General features: G+C 47.2%; 1 protein-coding gene across 1 annotated transcript in view; it reads left to right on the top strand.

Moving 5' to 3' along the window:
• Positions 1 to 15,814, top strand: part of cfap299 (cilia and flagella associated protein 299) — a 264,558-nt gene extending 248,744 nt beyond the window's left edge. Inside the window, exons 5-6 of the mRNA XM_042320214.1 lie at positions 8,514 to 8,643; positions 15,557 to 15,814. Of these exons, the coding sequence (XP_042176148.1) occupies positions 8,514 to 8,643; positions 15,557 to 15,649 (223 nt within the window). The 3' untranslated portion in view covers positions 15,650 to 15,814. The remainder of the gene's footprint in view (positions 1 to 8,513; positions 8,644 to 15,556) is intronic.
• Positions 15,815 to 16,105: the final 291 nt, after the last annotated feature.

The raw sequence follows: 16,105 nt of genomic DNA, 5'->3' as shown, positions 1-16,105 counted from the left end.
TCTTACCTAATGCTTTGCTGCGTCAAGTGTATCGTGTGTACGGTGGCCCTGCAAGATTTGGATGGTGAAGGTCCCTGTCACAGAGACTGTCTCTGCTTCCTGTCTTTACTGCAACAACAGACTGGGGATGCCTTCCAAATGGCTCCCTGTATAGTGCAGTGCTTTAGACCAGAGACCTATGGGGTAAAGGGTGCCATATGGGACACAGCCTGCCTGTCACTCAGAATGCTGACAGGGGAAGTTAGAAAACCCTTCAGTGGAAGCAGATGTCTCTGGAATTTGAACTTTCATGAAGTTAGAGAGAGAGAGATGTATTTTTGGGGGTCCCATTTTTATTTATTTTTTAGCTTCTCTAATTCCCCCAACCCTCCTACACTCTTAGACAAAAAGGGTTCCAAAAGGGTTCTTCGACTGTCCCCGTTGGAAAACCCTTTGACGTTCCAGGTAGAACTCTTTTCGGTTACATGTAGAACCCTCTGGGGAAAGTAAACATGATTAAATAGTTTAAAATGTTGAATGTCTCCGCTCAGATTGCAAGGTGGCCTTTTTCTCCTAATGTACCGATGAACGCTGAGAGGCGGAAAGCAAGTTCACGGAGTGAATATATGTAATTAATAAATGGACATGACAGGCTGTAGTTAATACCATAGACTATCATCTACACTTCCACAGGACAGGCTGTAGTTAATACCATAGACTATCATCTACACTTTGGCAGGACAGGCTGTAGTTAATACCATAGACTATCATCTACACTTTGACAGGACAGGCTGTAGTTAATACCATAGACTATCATCTACACTTTGGCAGGACAGGCTGTAGTTAATACCATAGACTATCATCTACACTTCCACAGGACAGGCTGTAGTTAATACCATAGACTATCATCTACACTTCCACAGGACAGGCTGTAGTTAATACCATAGACTATCATCTACACTTTGACAGGACAGGCTGTAGTTAATACCATAGACTATCATCTACACTTCCACAGGACAGGCTGTAGTTAATACCATAGACTATCATCTACACTTCCACAGGACAGGCTGTAGTTAATACCATAGACTATCATCTACACTTCCACAGGACAGGCTGTAGTTAATACCATAGACTATCATCTACACTTCCACAGGACAGGCTGTAGTTAATACCATAGACTATCATCTACACTTTGGCATGTAGGATCATTATTTATGGACCTTTACATAGATTTATTTTCTTAGCAGAATAGCTCGTGTTTGTTGTTTTTACAAATCAATTGAATTGGCTTTTTGGTTAATGGCCTTTGTGGCCTAGCAGATGGCCTTGGTTTCCTGGCTATTCAATTCACTTTTGTTCGTAGTTTATCATAATTAATCCCAGAGGTACATATGATCACAAAGAAGTATATACATCCAAATAGGTCCAAGTTAAATCCTAGGCAACAGTAAAAAAAAAGATTACTTTGGAAACTGTTGGAATACCCGTCTATAGTACCAGGACGCTCAGTGACCATAGATATTGTTACAGTGACCCTTTTAAAAAAACAACGTGTGTACCTCTAATCATTTGATATCAATGAGATGGGCACATGACATAGTAACAGACAATCTAATGTATATATGTACAAAATGACCAAGTGGAGACCTGGATGGCAGGACAAATCACGTAAGAAATGGTCCCACATCAAACTCTTGGTTCAGACCTTCAGGACTCTTGGTGGACTAATGGTGAATCCAATACAATTCTCTCCTCAGTTATAGATGATCAGTATCTCCTCCTCTCCTGTGAGTCTGAACATGTTCCATACCAATGTATCTCAGAGAGCTGATGTTGTGACGAGCCTCCATGAAATGCTCAGCAAACAGGGTTTCTCTGGTCAGAGGTCCTGATGTTACTGCTGTGTTCTGTTATCCTTGTTTCTCTGGGTAAGGGTCCTGATGTTACTGCTGTGATTTGTTTTCAGAGCTCGTTTCATTGTTCCTACACAGCATAGACCACAAATACACTTGATCAGGTATATCACGTTGTTTGTAGAACACGTAATGATACCCTTAATCTTAATGATCTTCCCTGTGATGGGGGTCTTCCCGTGATGGGGGTCTTCCCTATGATGGGGGTCTTCCCGTGATGGGGGATCTTCCCTGTGATGGGGTCTTCCCGTGATGGGGGTCTTCCCTATGATGGGGGTCTTCCCGTGATGGGGGGGTCTTCCTGTGATGGGGGTCTTCCCGTGATGGGGGTCTTCCCGTGATGGGGGGTCTTCCCGTGATGGGGGTCTTCCTGTGATGGGGGTCTTCCCTGTGATGGGGGTCTTCCCTGTGATGGGGGGGTCTTCCTGTGATGGGGGTCTTCCCTGTGATGGGGTCTTCCCTGTGATGGGGGTCTTCCCTGTGATGGGGGTCTTCCCTGTGATGGGGGTCTTCCCTGTGATGGGGGTCTTCCCTGTGATGGGGGTCTTCCCTGTGATGGGGGGTCTTCCCTGTGATGGGGGTCTTCCCTGTGATGGGGGTCTTCCCTGTGATGGGGGTCTTCCCTGTGATGGGGGGTCTTCCCTGTGATGGGGGTCTTCCCTGTGATGGGGGGTCTTCCCTGTGATGGGGGTCTTCCCTGTGATGGGGGGGTCTTCCCTGTGATGGGGGGTCTTCCCTGTGATGGGGGGGTCTTCCCTGTGATGGGGTCTTCCCGTGATGGGGGGCCTTCCTTGTGATGGGGGGTCTTCCCTGTGATGGGGGGTCTTCACTGTGATGGGGTCTTCCCGTGATGGGGGTCTTCCCTGTGATGGGGGTCTTCCCTGTGATGGGGGTCTTCCCTGTGATGGGGTCTTCCCGTGATGGGGGGTCTTCCCTGTGATGGGGGTCTTCCCTGTGATGGGGTCTTCCCTGTGATGGGGGGTCTTCCCTGTGATGGGGGTCTTCCCTGTGATGGGGGGGTCTTCCTTGTGATGGGGGTCTTCCCTGTGATGGGGGGTCTTCCCTGTGATGGGGGTCTTCCTGTGATGGGGGGTCTTCCCTGTGATGGGGGTCTTCCCTGTGATGGGGGTCTTCCCTGTGATGGGGGTCTTCCCTGTGATGGGGGGTCTTCCCTGTGATGGGGGTCTTCCCTGTGATGTGGGGTCTTCCCTGTGATGGGGGTCTTCCCTGTGATGGGGGTCTTCCCTGTGATGGGGGTCTTCCCTGTGATGGGGGTCTTCCCTGTGATGGGGGGTCTTCCTGTGATGGGGGTCTTCCCTGTGATGGGGGTCTTCCCTGTGATGGGGGTCTTCCCGTGATGGGGGGGTCTTCCCGTGATGGGGGTCTTCCTGTGATGGGGGGTCTTCCCGTGATGGGGGTCTTCCCGTGATGGGGGGTCTTCCCCATGATGGGGTCTTCCCTGTGATGGGGGTCTTCCCTGTGATGGGGGTCTTCCCTGTGATGGGGTCTTCCCGTGATTGGGGTCTTCCCTGTGATGGGGGTCTTCCCTGTGATGGGGGGTCTTCCCTGTGATGGTGGGGGTCTTCCCTGTGATGGTGGGGGGTCTTCCCCGTGATGGGGGGTCTTCCCTGTGATGGGGGTCTTCCCTGTGATGGGGGTCTTCCCTGTGATGGGGGGTCTTCCTTGTGATGGGGGGTCTTCCCTGTGATGGGGGGTCTTCCCTGTGATGGGGGCCTTCCCTGTGATGGGGGTCTTCCTGTGATGGGGGTCTTCCCGTGATGGGGGGTCTTCCCCGTGATGGGGGGTCTTCCCGTGATGGGGGTCTTCCCTGTGATGGGGGGTCTTCCTTGTGATGGGGGGGTCTTCCCTGTGATGGGGGGTCTTCCCTGTGATGGGGGTCTTCCCGTGATGGGGGGCCTTCCCTGTGATGGGGGTCTTCCCTGTGATGGGGGTCTTCCCTGTGATGGGGGGTCTTCCCTGTGATGGGGGGTCTTCCCTGTGATGGGGGTCTTCCCTTTGATGGGGGTCTTCCCTTTGATGGGGGTCTTCCCGTGATGGGGTGGGGTCTTCCCGTGATGGGGTGGGGTCTTCCCGTGATGGGGTTCTTCGCCGTGATGGGGGGGGTCTTCCCCGTGATGGGGGTCTTCACCGTGATGGGGTCTTCCCTGTGATGGGGGGTCTTCCCGTGATGGGGGTCTTCCCTGTGATGGGGGTCTTCCCTGTGATGGGGGGTCTTCCCTGTGATGGGGGTCTTCCTTGTGATGGGGGGTCTTCCCGTGATGGGGGTCTTCCCGTGATGGGGGTCTTCCCTGTGATGGGGGGTCTTCCCGTGATGGGGTCTTCCTCGTAATGGGGGTCTTCCCGTGATGGGGGTTCTTCCCCGTGATTGGGGGTCTTCCCCGTAATGGGGGGTCTTCCCCGTGATGGGGGTTCTTCCCCGTGATGGGGGGTCTTCCCCGTCATAGGGGGTCTTCCACGTCCGCGGTGCTGCTGAACCCTGTTGGACCTTTCAGGGTTTCCTCTTCACCCTTGTTTGTGTCCCAAAAAATATCCACGCCCATGGGATTCATCGCTGTAATACTCAATCCACAGACAGCTGATCGTCCTCGCAGTGTCAGACCACGTGTAACAACACCTGCACAGGATCGGGACATCCGAACATCACACCTGTGGGACAGGTACAGGATGGCAACAACAACAACTGCCCAAGTTACACCAGGAACGCACAGTCCCTCCATCAGTGCTCAGACTGTCCACAATAGGCTGAGAGAGGCTGGACTGAGGGCTTGTAGGCTTGTTGTAAGGCAGGTCCTCACCAGACATCACCAGCAACAACATTGTCTATGTAAACCCACCATCGCTGGACCAGACAGGACTGGCAAAGAGTGCTCTTCACTGACGAGTCATGGTTTTGTCTCACCAGGGGTGATTCGTGTTTATCGTCGAAGGAATGAGCGTTACACCGAGGCTTGTACTCTGGAGCGGAATCGATTTGGAGGTGGAGGGTCCGTCATGGTCTGGGGCGGTGTGTCACAGCATCATCGGACTGAGCTTGTTGTCATTGCAGGCAATCTCTGGTTATGATAACCACTCCCTGGTTATGATAGTCTAGTCTAATGTAGTGTTCACTCCCTGGTTATGATAGTCTAGTCTAATGTAGTGTTCACTCCCTGGTTATGATAGTCAGCACCTCACATCAAATAGGATACAGACTCCTGTCTGCTACTCTACTCCAACAGCACCTCACACCAAATAGGATACAAACTCCTGTCTGCTACTCTACTCCAACAGCACCTCACACCAAATAGGATACAGACTCCTGTCTGCTACTCTACTCCAACAGCACCTCACACCAAATAGGAAACAGACTCCTGTCTACTATTCAACTCCAACAGCACCTCACACCAAATAGGATACAGACTCCTGTCTGCTACTCTACTCCAACAGCACCTCACACCAAATAGGATACCGACTCCTGTCTGCTACTCTACTCCAACAGCACCTCACATCAAATAGGATACCGACTCCTGTCTGCTACTCTACTCCAACAGCACCTCACACCAAATAGGATACCGACTCCTGTCTGCTACTCTACTCCAACAGCACCTCACATCAAATAGGATACCGACTCCTGTCTGCTACTCTACTCCAACAGCACCTCACATCAAATAGGATACCGACTCCTGTCTGCTACTCTACTCCAACAGCACCTCACACCAAATAGGATACCGATTCCTCCCCCTGTGGTTCCTTGCTTTCCTTTTATGTTAATGGACTAAGTCACCTTGTTTAATACCCAGCTGTTAAATAACTGCTCCGGCTGGAAGACTGGATGATGTAATAGCCTGCTATGTATAGAATATAGACCTGTTCAACATGACTGGTATAGAAGTTCAACATGACTAGTATAGAATATATACCTGTTGAACATGACTAGTATAGAATATAGACCTGTTCAACATGACTAGTATAGAAGTTCAACATGATTAGTATAGAATATAGATCTGTTCAACATGACTAGTATAGAATATAGACCTGTTCAACATGACTAGTATAGAAGTTCAACATGACTAGTATAGAATATAAACCTGTTCAACATGACTAGTATAGAATATAGACCTGTTCAACATGACTAGTATAGAATATAGACCTGTTCAACATGACTGGTATAGAAGTTCAACAAGACTAGTATAGAATATATACCTGTTGAACATGACTAGTATAGAATATAGACCTGTTCAACATGACTAGTATAGAAGTTCAACATGATTAGTATAGAATATAGATCTGTTCAACATGACTAGTATAGAATATAGACCTGTTCAACATGACTAGTATAGAAGTTCAACATGACTAGTATAGAATATAAACCTGTTCAACATGACTAGTATAGAATATAGACCTGTTCAACATGACTGGTATAGAAGTTCAACAAGACTAGTATAGAATATATACCTGTTGAACATGACTAGTATAGAATATAGACCTGTTCAACATGACTAGTATAGAAGTTCAACATGATTAGTATAGAATATAGATCTGTTCAACATGACTAGTATAGAATATAGACCTGTTCAACATGACTAGTATAGAAGTTCAACATGACTAGTATAGAATATAAACCTGTTCAACATGACTAGTATAGAATATAGACCTGTTCAACATGACTAGTATAGAATATAGACCTGTTCAACATGACTGGTATAGAAGTTCAACAAGACTAGTATAGAATATATACCTGTTGAACATGACTAGTATAGAATATAGACCTGTTCAACATGACTAGTATAGAAGTTCAACATGATTAGTATAGAATATAGATCTGTTCAACATGACTAGTATAGAATATAGACCTGTTCAACATGACTAGTATAGAAGTTCAACATGACTAGTATAGAATATAAACCTGTTCAACATGACTAGTATAGAATATAGACCTGTTCAACATGACTGGTATAGAAGTTCAACAAGACTAGTATAGAATATATACCTGTTGAACATGACTAGTATAGAATATAGACCTGTTCAACATGACTAGTATAGAAGTTCAACATGATTAGTATAGAATATAGATCTGTTCAACATGACTAGTATAGAATATAGACCTGTTCAACATGACTAGTATAGAAGTTCAACATGACTAGTATAGAATATAAACCTGTTCAACATGACTAGTATAGAATATAGACCTGTTCAACATGACTAGTATAGCAGTTCAACATGACTAGTATAGAATATAAACCTGTTCAACATGACTAGTATAGCAGTTCAACATGACTAGTATAGAATATAGACCTGTTCAACATGACTAGTATAGCAGTTCAACATGACTAGTATAGAATATAGACCTGTTCAACATGACTAGTATAGAATATAGACCTGTTCAACATGACTAGTATAGCAGTTCAACATGACTAGTATAGAATATATACCTGTTCAACATGACTAGTATAGAAGTTCAACATGACTAGTATAGAATATAGACCTGTTCAACATGACTAGTATAGAATATAGACCTGTTCAACATGACTAGTATAGAATATAGACCTGTTCAACATGACTAGTATAGAATATAGACCTGTTCAACATGACTAGTATAGAATATAGACCTGTTCAACATGACTAGTATAGCAGTTCAACATGACTAGTAGAGAATATAGACCTGTTCAACATGACTAGTATAGAAGTTCAACATGATTAGTATAGAATATAGACCTGTTCAACATGACTAGTATAGAAGTTCAACATGACTAGTATAGAATATAGACCTGTTCAACATGACTGGTATAGAATATAGATCTGTTCAACATGACTAGTATAGAATATAGACCTGTTCAACATGACTAGTATAGAATATAGACCTGTTCAACATGACTAGTATAGAATATAGAGTTCAACATGACTAGTATAGAATATAGACCTGTTCAACATGACTAGTATAGAATATAGATCTGTTCAACATGACTAGTATAGAATATAGACCTGTTCAACATGACTAGTATAGAATATAGACCTGTTCAACATGACTAGTATAGAAGTTCAACATGACTAGTATAGAATATAGACCTGTTCAACATGACTAGTATAGAATATAGACCTGTTCAACATGACTAGTATAGAATATAGACCTGTTCAACATGACTAGTATAGAATATAGACCTGTTCAACATGACTAGTATAGAAGTTCAACATGACTAGTATAGAATATAGACCTGTTCAACATGACTGGTATAGAATATAGATCTGTTCAACATGACTAGTATAGAATATAGACCTGTTCAACATGACTAGTATAGAATATAGACCTGTTCAACATGACTAGTATAGAAGTTCAACATGACTAGTATAGAATATAGACCTGTTCAACATGACTAGTATAGAATATAGACCTGTTCAACATGACTAGTATAGAATATAGACCTGTTCAACATGACTAGTATAGAATATAGACCTGTTCAACATGACTAGTATAGAAGTTCAACATGACTAGTATAGAATATAAACCTGTTCAACACTACTATTACACTACTATTACTATAACACTACTATTACTAATTATCTGTAGAAACCAATTAGGAAGTTGTATTATTTAATTAACTAACACTTTCTATTTGTTCCTAGCTTCTACAACTGGGAGACCCAGGTGTCCACGTCCAATGTCAGCGCTAACTACCAGGTGATCGCTGAGAACTCCAGTGGTCTGCTGTTTAAGAACAAGACAGACAGAAAGATTCTCAACGTGGACCCTAAGGTATGTGGTGTGATGGTGTTGTGCTCTCCTCTGGTCTATGTTTCCCAGACAGAGAGAGAGAGAGAGAGAGAGAGAGAGAAGGTGCTGCTGTCAGACAGACAGAGTTAGGTCCCCTGCTGACTGTCAGACAGACAGACAGAGTTAGGTCCCCTGCTGACTGTCAGACAGACAGACAGAGTTAGGTCCCCTGCTGACTGTCAGACAGACAGACAGAGTTAGGTCCCCTGCTGACTGTCAGACAGACAGACAGAGTTAGGTCCCCTGCTGACTGTCAGACAGACAGACAGAGTTAGGTCCCCTGCTGACTGTCAGACAGACAGACAGAGTTAGGTCCCCTGCTGACTGTCAGACAGACAGAGTTAGGTCCCCTGCTGACTGTCAGACAGACAGAGTTAGGTCCCCTGCTGACTGTCAGACAGACAGAGTTAGGTCCCCTGCTGACTGTCAGACAGACAGAGTTAGGTCCCCTGCTGACTGTCAGACAGACAGACAGAGTTAGGTCCCCTGCTGACTGTCAGACAGACAGACAGAGTTAGGTCCCCTGCTGACTGTCAGACAGACAGACAGAGTTAGGTCCCCTGCTGACTGTCAGACAGACAGACAGAGTTAGGTCCCCTGCTGACTGTCAGACAGACAGAGTTAGGTCCCCTGCTGACTGTCAGACAGACAGAGTTAGGTCCCCTGCTGACTGTCAGACAGACAGAGTTAGGTCCCCTGCTGACTGTCAGACAGACAGAGTTAGGTCCCCTGCTGACTGTCAGACAGACAGAGTTAGGTCCCCTGCTGACTGTCAGACAGACAGACAGAGTTAGGTCCCCTGCTGACTGTCAGACAGACAGAGTTAGGTCCCCTGCTGACTGTCAGACAGACAGACAGAGTTAGGTCCCCTGCTGACTGTCAGACAGACAGACAGACAGAGTTAGGTCCCCTGCTGACTGTCAGACAGACAGAGTTAGGTCCCCTGCTGACTGTCAGACAGACAGAGTTAGGTCCCCTGCTGACTGTCAGACAGACAGAGTTAGGTCCCCTGCTGACTGTCAGACAGACAGAGTTAGGTCCCCTGCTGACTGTCAGACAGACAGACAGAGTTAGGTCCCCTGCTGACTGTCAGACAGACAGAGTTAGGTCCCCTGCTGACTGTCAGACAGACAGAGTTAGGTCCCCTGCTGACTGTCAGACAGACAGAGTTAGGTCCCCTGCTGACTGTCAGACAGACAGAGTTAGGTCCCCTGCTGACTGTCAGACAGACAGAGTTAGGTCCCCTGCTGACTGTCAGACAGACAGAGTTAGGTCCCCTGCTGACTGTCAGACAGACAGACAGTTAGGTCCCCTGCTGACTGTCAGACAGACAGAGTTAGGTCCCCTGCTGACTGTCAGACAGACAGACAGTTAGGTCCCCTGCTGACTGTCAGACAGACAGAGTTAGGTCCCCTGCTGACTGTCAGACAGACAGAGTTAGGTCCCCTGCTGACTGTCAGACAGACAGAGTTCAAATCAAATCAAATTGTATTTGTCACATACACATGGTTAGCAGATGTTAATGCGAGTGTAGCGAAATGCTTGTGCTTCTAGTTCCGACAATGCAGTAATAACCAACAAGTAATCTTACTAACAATTCCAAAACTACTGTCTTATACACAGTGTAAGGGGATAAAGAATATGTACATAAGGATATATGAATGAGTGATGGTACAGAGCGGCATAGGCAAGATACAGTAGATGGTATTGAGTACAGTATATACATATGAGATGAGTATGTAAACAAAGTGGCATAGTTAAAGTGGCTAGTGATACATGTATTACATAAGGATACAGTCGATGATATAGAGTACAGTGTATACGTATGCATATGAGATGAATAATGTAGGGTAAGTAACATTATATAATGTAGCATTGTTTATATATTTACATCATTTCCCATCAATTCCCATTATTAAAGTGGCTGGAGTTGAGTGTCAGTGTGTTGGCAGCAGCCACTCAATGTTAGTGGTGGCTGTTTAACAGTCTGATGGCCTTGAGATAGAAGCTGTTTTTCAGTCTCTCGGTCCCAGCTTTGATGCACCTGTACTGACCTCGCCTTCTGGATGATAGCGGGGTGAACAAGCAGTGGCTCGGGTGTTTGATGTCCTTGATGATCTTTATGGCCTTCCTGTAACATCGGGTGGTGTAGGTGTCCTGGAGGGCAGGTAGTTTGCCCCCCCGGTGATGCGTTGTGCAGACCTCACTACCCTCTGGAGAGCCTTACGGTTGAGGGCGGAGCAGTTGCCGTACCAGGCGGTGATACAGCCCGCCAGGATGCTCTCGATTGTGCATCTGTAGAAGTTTGTGAGTGCTTTTGGTGACAAGCCGAATTTCTTCAGCCTCCTGAGGTTGAAGAGGCGCTGCTGCGCCTTCTTCACGATGCTGTCTGTGTGAGTGGACCAATTCAGTTTGTCTGTGATGTGTATGCCGAGGAACTTAAAACTTGCTACCCTCTCCACTACTGTTCCATCGATGTGGATAGGGGGGTGTTCCCTCTGCTGTTTCCTGAAGTCCACAATCATCTCCTTAGTTTTGTTGACGTTGAGTGTGAGGTTATTTTCCTGACACCACACTCCGAGGGCCCTCACCTCCTCCCTGTAGGCCATCTCGTCGTTGTTGGTAATCAAGCCTACCACTGTTGTGTCGTCCGCAAACTTGATGATTGAGTCGGAGGCGTGCGTGGCCACGCAGTCGTGGGTGAACAGGGAGTACAGGAGAGGGCTCAGAACGCACCCTTGTGGGGCCCCAGTGTTGAGGATCAGCGGGGAGGAGATGTTGTTGCCTACCCTCACCACCTGGGGGCGGCCCGTCAGGAAGTCCAGTACCCAGTTGCACAGGGCGGGGTCGAGACCCAGGGTCTCGAGCTTGATGACGAGCTTGGAGGGTACTATGGTGTTGAATGCCGAGCTGTAGTCGATGAACAGCATTCTCACATAGGTATTCCTCTTGTCCAGATGGGTTAGGGCAGTGTGCAGTGTGGTTGAGATTGCATCGTCTGTGGACCTATTTGGGCGGTAAGCAAATTGGAGTGGGTCTAGGGTGTCAGGTAGGGTGGAGGTGATATGGTCCTTGACTAGTCTCTCAAAGCACTTCGTGATGACGGATGTGAGTGCTACGGGGCGGTAGTCGTTTAGCTCAGTTACCTTAGCTTTCTTGGGAACAGGAACAATGGTGGCCCTCTTGAAGCATGTGGGAACAGCAGACTGGTATAGGGATTGATTGAATATGTCCGTAAACACACCGGCCAGCTGGTCTGCGCATGCTCTGAGGGCGCGGCTGGGGATGCCGTCTGGGCCTGCAGCCTTGCGAGGGTTAACACGTTTAAATGTCTTACTCACCTCGGCTGCAGTGAAGGAGAGACCGCATGTTTTCATTGCAGGCCGTGTCAGTGGCACTGTATTGTCCTCAAAGCGGGCAAAAAAGTTATTTAGTCTGCCTGGGAGCAAGACATCCTGGTCCGTGACTGGGCTGGGTTTCTTCCTGTAGTCCGTGATTGACTGTAGACCCTGCCACATGCCTCTTGTGTCTGAGCCGTTGAATTGAGATTCTACTTTGTCTCTGTACTGACGCTTAGCTTGTTTGATAGCCTTGCGGAGGGAATAGCTGCACTGTTTGTATTCAGTCATGTTACCAGACACCTTGCCCTGATTAAAAGCAGTGGTTCGCGCTTTCAGTTTCACACGAATGCTGCCATCAATCCACGGTTTCTGGTTAGGGAATGTTTTAATCATTGCTATGGGAATGACATCTTCAACGCACGTTCTAATGAACTCGCACACCGAATCAGCGTATTCGTCAATATTGTTATCTGACGCAATACGAAACATGTCCCAGTCCACGTGATGGAAGCAGTCTTGGAGTGTGGAGTCAGCTTGGTCGGACCAGCGTTGAACAGACCTCAGCGTGGGAGCCTCTTGTTTTAGTTTCTGTCTGTAGGCAGGGATCAACAAAATGGAGTCGTGGTCAGCTTTTCCGAAAGGGGGGGCGGGGCAGGGCCTTATATGCGTCGCGGAAGTTAGAGTAACAATGATCCAAGGTCTTTCCACCCCTGGTTGCGCAATCGATATGCTGATAAAATTGAGGGAGTTAGGTCCCCTGTTAGGTCGTTAAACACTGAACAGGGTTCTACAAGGTAACTCCACCCTAATCCACTGTCTGCTAGTTCTGGGTGTTAACGTAGATCTCTTTCCTCTCTGCTGGGGGCAGAGTGGGAAGGGAAGGAGCTTTGTGGAGCAGCACAACTATTTTGAACATGAGTTGCAAACTGAGCTTTAGGGACATATTGAGTTCTGCTGTGTTGTTGAGTTCTGCTGTTAAGGGGCGAAATCAAAATCGTTCCAGCTGCGGTTGAGCACCGCCCAGCCCCGACCAGAGCAACGCAGAGTAGAGCAGACCAGGCTGCTTATTAAAACACTAGAGGCCCTGGAAGCCAGACAGAGCAACCAGCAACCACCCACATGCCCAGAACCCAGCCCAGTCCTGAACAGCATGGCACTGCCCCAGCCCAGCTCAGCCCAGCCCAGCTCAACCCAGCAAAGCACAGACCAAGCCGTGGCAAAGCACAGACCAAGCCGTGGCAAAGCACAGATCCAGCCGTGGCAAAGCATAGACCCAGCCGTGGCAAAGCACAGACCCAGCCGTGGCAAAGCACAGACCAAGCCGTGGCAAAGCACAGACCCAGCCGTGGCAAAGCACAGACCCAGCCGTGGCAAAGCACAGACCCAGCCGTGGCAAAGCACAGACCCAGCCGTGGCAAAGCACAGACCCAGCCGTGGCAAAGCACAGACCCAGCCGTGGCAAAGCACAGACCCAGCCGTGGCAAAGCACAGACCCAGCCGTGGCAAAGCACAGACCCAGCCGTGGTGATGATTATAGAATGTTTGCCTGATGTTGCAAGAACCTTCCCAGATCACATGTAGTCTGTTCTTTAAAGGTTCCCAGAACACATGTAGTCTGTTCTTTAAAGGTTCCCAGATCACATGTAGTCTGTTCTTTAAAGGTTCCCAGATCACATGTTGTCTGTTCTTTAAAGGTTCCCAGAACACATGTTGTATGTTCTTTAAAGGTTCCCAGAACACATGTAGTCTGTTCTTTAAAGGTTCCCAGATCACATGTTGTATGTTCTTTAAAGGTTCCCAGATCACATGTAGTCTGTTCTTTAAAGGTTCCCAGATCACATGTTGTCTGTTCTTTAAAGGTTCCCAGATCACATGTAGTCTGTTCTTTAAAGGTTCCCATGTTGCAAGAATGCTGATGGGATTTCTTTAAACTTTTTATAATATTAAGGGAATGTCCTGTACAACCTAACTTAAATGTATGAATGTCATCACAATTGAGCATTTCTCTTGTAATGTACCAACACTGTTCCCACAAACTAAGTTCATGTTCTGAGAACCTTTAAAGAACTCAGAAAGGCTGTTCTGTCAATATTCTGTCAACATCAAAGAAATGTTTTGTGCACCCTGATACAAACATTATGAATATCAGCAGAACTGGACAGTTTGTGTTTTGGGAATCTATCTCTCGTCATATCTTCACAACGTTGCTTAAATAAGCATTCTGGGAATGTTTAAAGAACAGACAAAATCTGATCTGGGAATGTTGTTGTAACATCAGGTGAATGTTTTTTTTGCACCCTATTAGAAACATTGTAGAATCATCCACACAACTGGACAATTTTTGTTTTTTGCTTTATGTAATCTGGGTGGAGGGGCCCCATCTGCTCCCATGCTCACACCTCTTTATGTAATCTGGGTGGAGTGGCCCCATCTGCTCCCATGCTCACACCTCTTTATGTAATCTGGGTGGAGGGCCCCATCTGCTCCCCATGCTCACACCTCTTTATGTAATCTGGGTGGAGGGGCCCCATCTGCTCCCCATGCTCACACCTCTTTATGTAATCTGGGTGGAGGGGCCCCATCTGCTCCCCATGCTCACACCTCTTTATGTAATCTGGGTGGAGGGGCCCCATCTGCTCCCCATGCTCACACCTCTTTATGTAATCTGGGTGGAGGGGCCCCATCTGCTCCCCATGCTCACACCTCTTTATGTAATCTGGGTGGAGGGGCCCCATCTGCTCCCATGCTCACACCTCTTTATGTAATCTGGGTGGAGGGGCCCCATCTGCTCCCATGCTCACACCTCTTTATGTAATCTGGGTGGAGGGGCCCCATCTGCTCCCCATGCTCACACCTCTTTATGTAATCTGGGTGGAGGGGCCCCATCTGCTCCCCATGCTCACACCTCTTTATGTAATCTAGCTGGAGGGACCCCAGATGCTCCCATGCTCACACCTCTTTATGTAATCTGGGTGGAGGGACCCCAGATGCTCCCATGCTCACACCTCTTTATGTAATCTGGGTGGAGGGGTCCCCATCTGCTCCCATGCTCACACCTCTTTATGTAATCTGGGTGGAGGGGCCCCAGCTGCTTCCATGCTCACACCTCTTTATGTAATCTGGGTGGAGGGGCCCAAATCACCCTGGGAAATATGTTTAGCCAGGCCCAGAAACTAACAAATCTTTAAAAAGCAGGATGTTCTGAAAACTATAGCCATGTCTGATAACATCCTCTAGCTAGGATACAGGTTGTTTCTGGTTTTTGGACCTTGTTGGATTTTAAACACATTGTAAATTCTAAAACAATTACGCTGAGTTCATTTAGTTAATTGAGTAATCTAATAATCTAGTTCAAAGGATTTGGGGATATTTCCCAACAGTGTTTCTCCTTTAACCCTGCCATCTGTAGGCCTCACCTGGTGTTCCTGCCATCTGTAGGCCTCACCTGGTGTTCCTTTCCTCTGTAGGCCTCACCTGGTGTTCCTGCCATCTGTAGACCTCACCTGGTGTTCCTTTCCTCTGTAGGCCTCACCTGGTGTTCCTTTCCTCTGTAGGCCTCACCTGGAGACAACTCGTCCAGGACGCCCCTCCAGTCTGAACTCTACAGCCAAGTCGTCATCTATGACCACATCACCAGGAGGACCTAGCCAATCACCTCTCACTGTTTCCTCCCACCACATCACCAGGAGGACTTAGCCAATCACCTCTCACTGTCTCCTCCCTGCTACCACCACCTCACACTGCTAGTAAACACATACTGGAAGTCACTGGAAGCCTCTAGTGTGATGTAATAAAGGTTGTCCCCCCATCAATGCGGTGCTCTTTCTCCTGTCTCTTTCTATAAGCCTCTCCACCTGGGTGTGGGGACTGAGGACTGATGACAGTGCAGCCTAACTGTCCTGTAGGGTGCTGTGCTACACACTGAATGTGAAATCCGATGGAAAACCAAAACAACAACAGAACATACCGTCAGACCTTATGGTAGACTTTACCTCTGATAGAGTCTCATCTTGGATCATATCTACAGACCTTATGGTAGACTTTACCTCTGATATAGTCTCATCTTGAATCATGTCTATACCAAGTCAGAGCTAGTTCATCAA

Source organism: Oncorhynchus tshawytscha, linkage group LG04, assembly GCF_018296145.1.
Source record: "Oncorhynchus tshawytscha isolate Ot180627B linkage group LG04, Otsh_v2.0, whole genome shotgun sequence".
Taxonomy (NCBI): Eukaryota; Metazoa; Chordata; class Actinopteri; order Salmoniformes; family Salmonidae; genus Oncorhynchus; species Oncorhynchus tshawytscha.
This window is presented reverse-complemented; position numbering and strand designations above follow the sequence as displayed.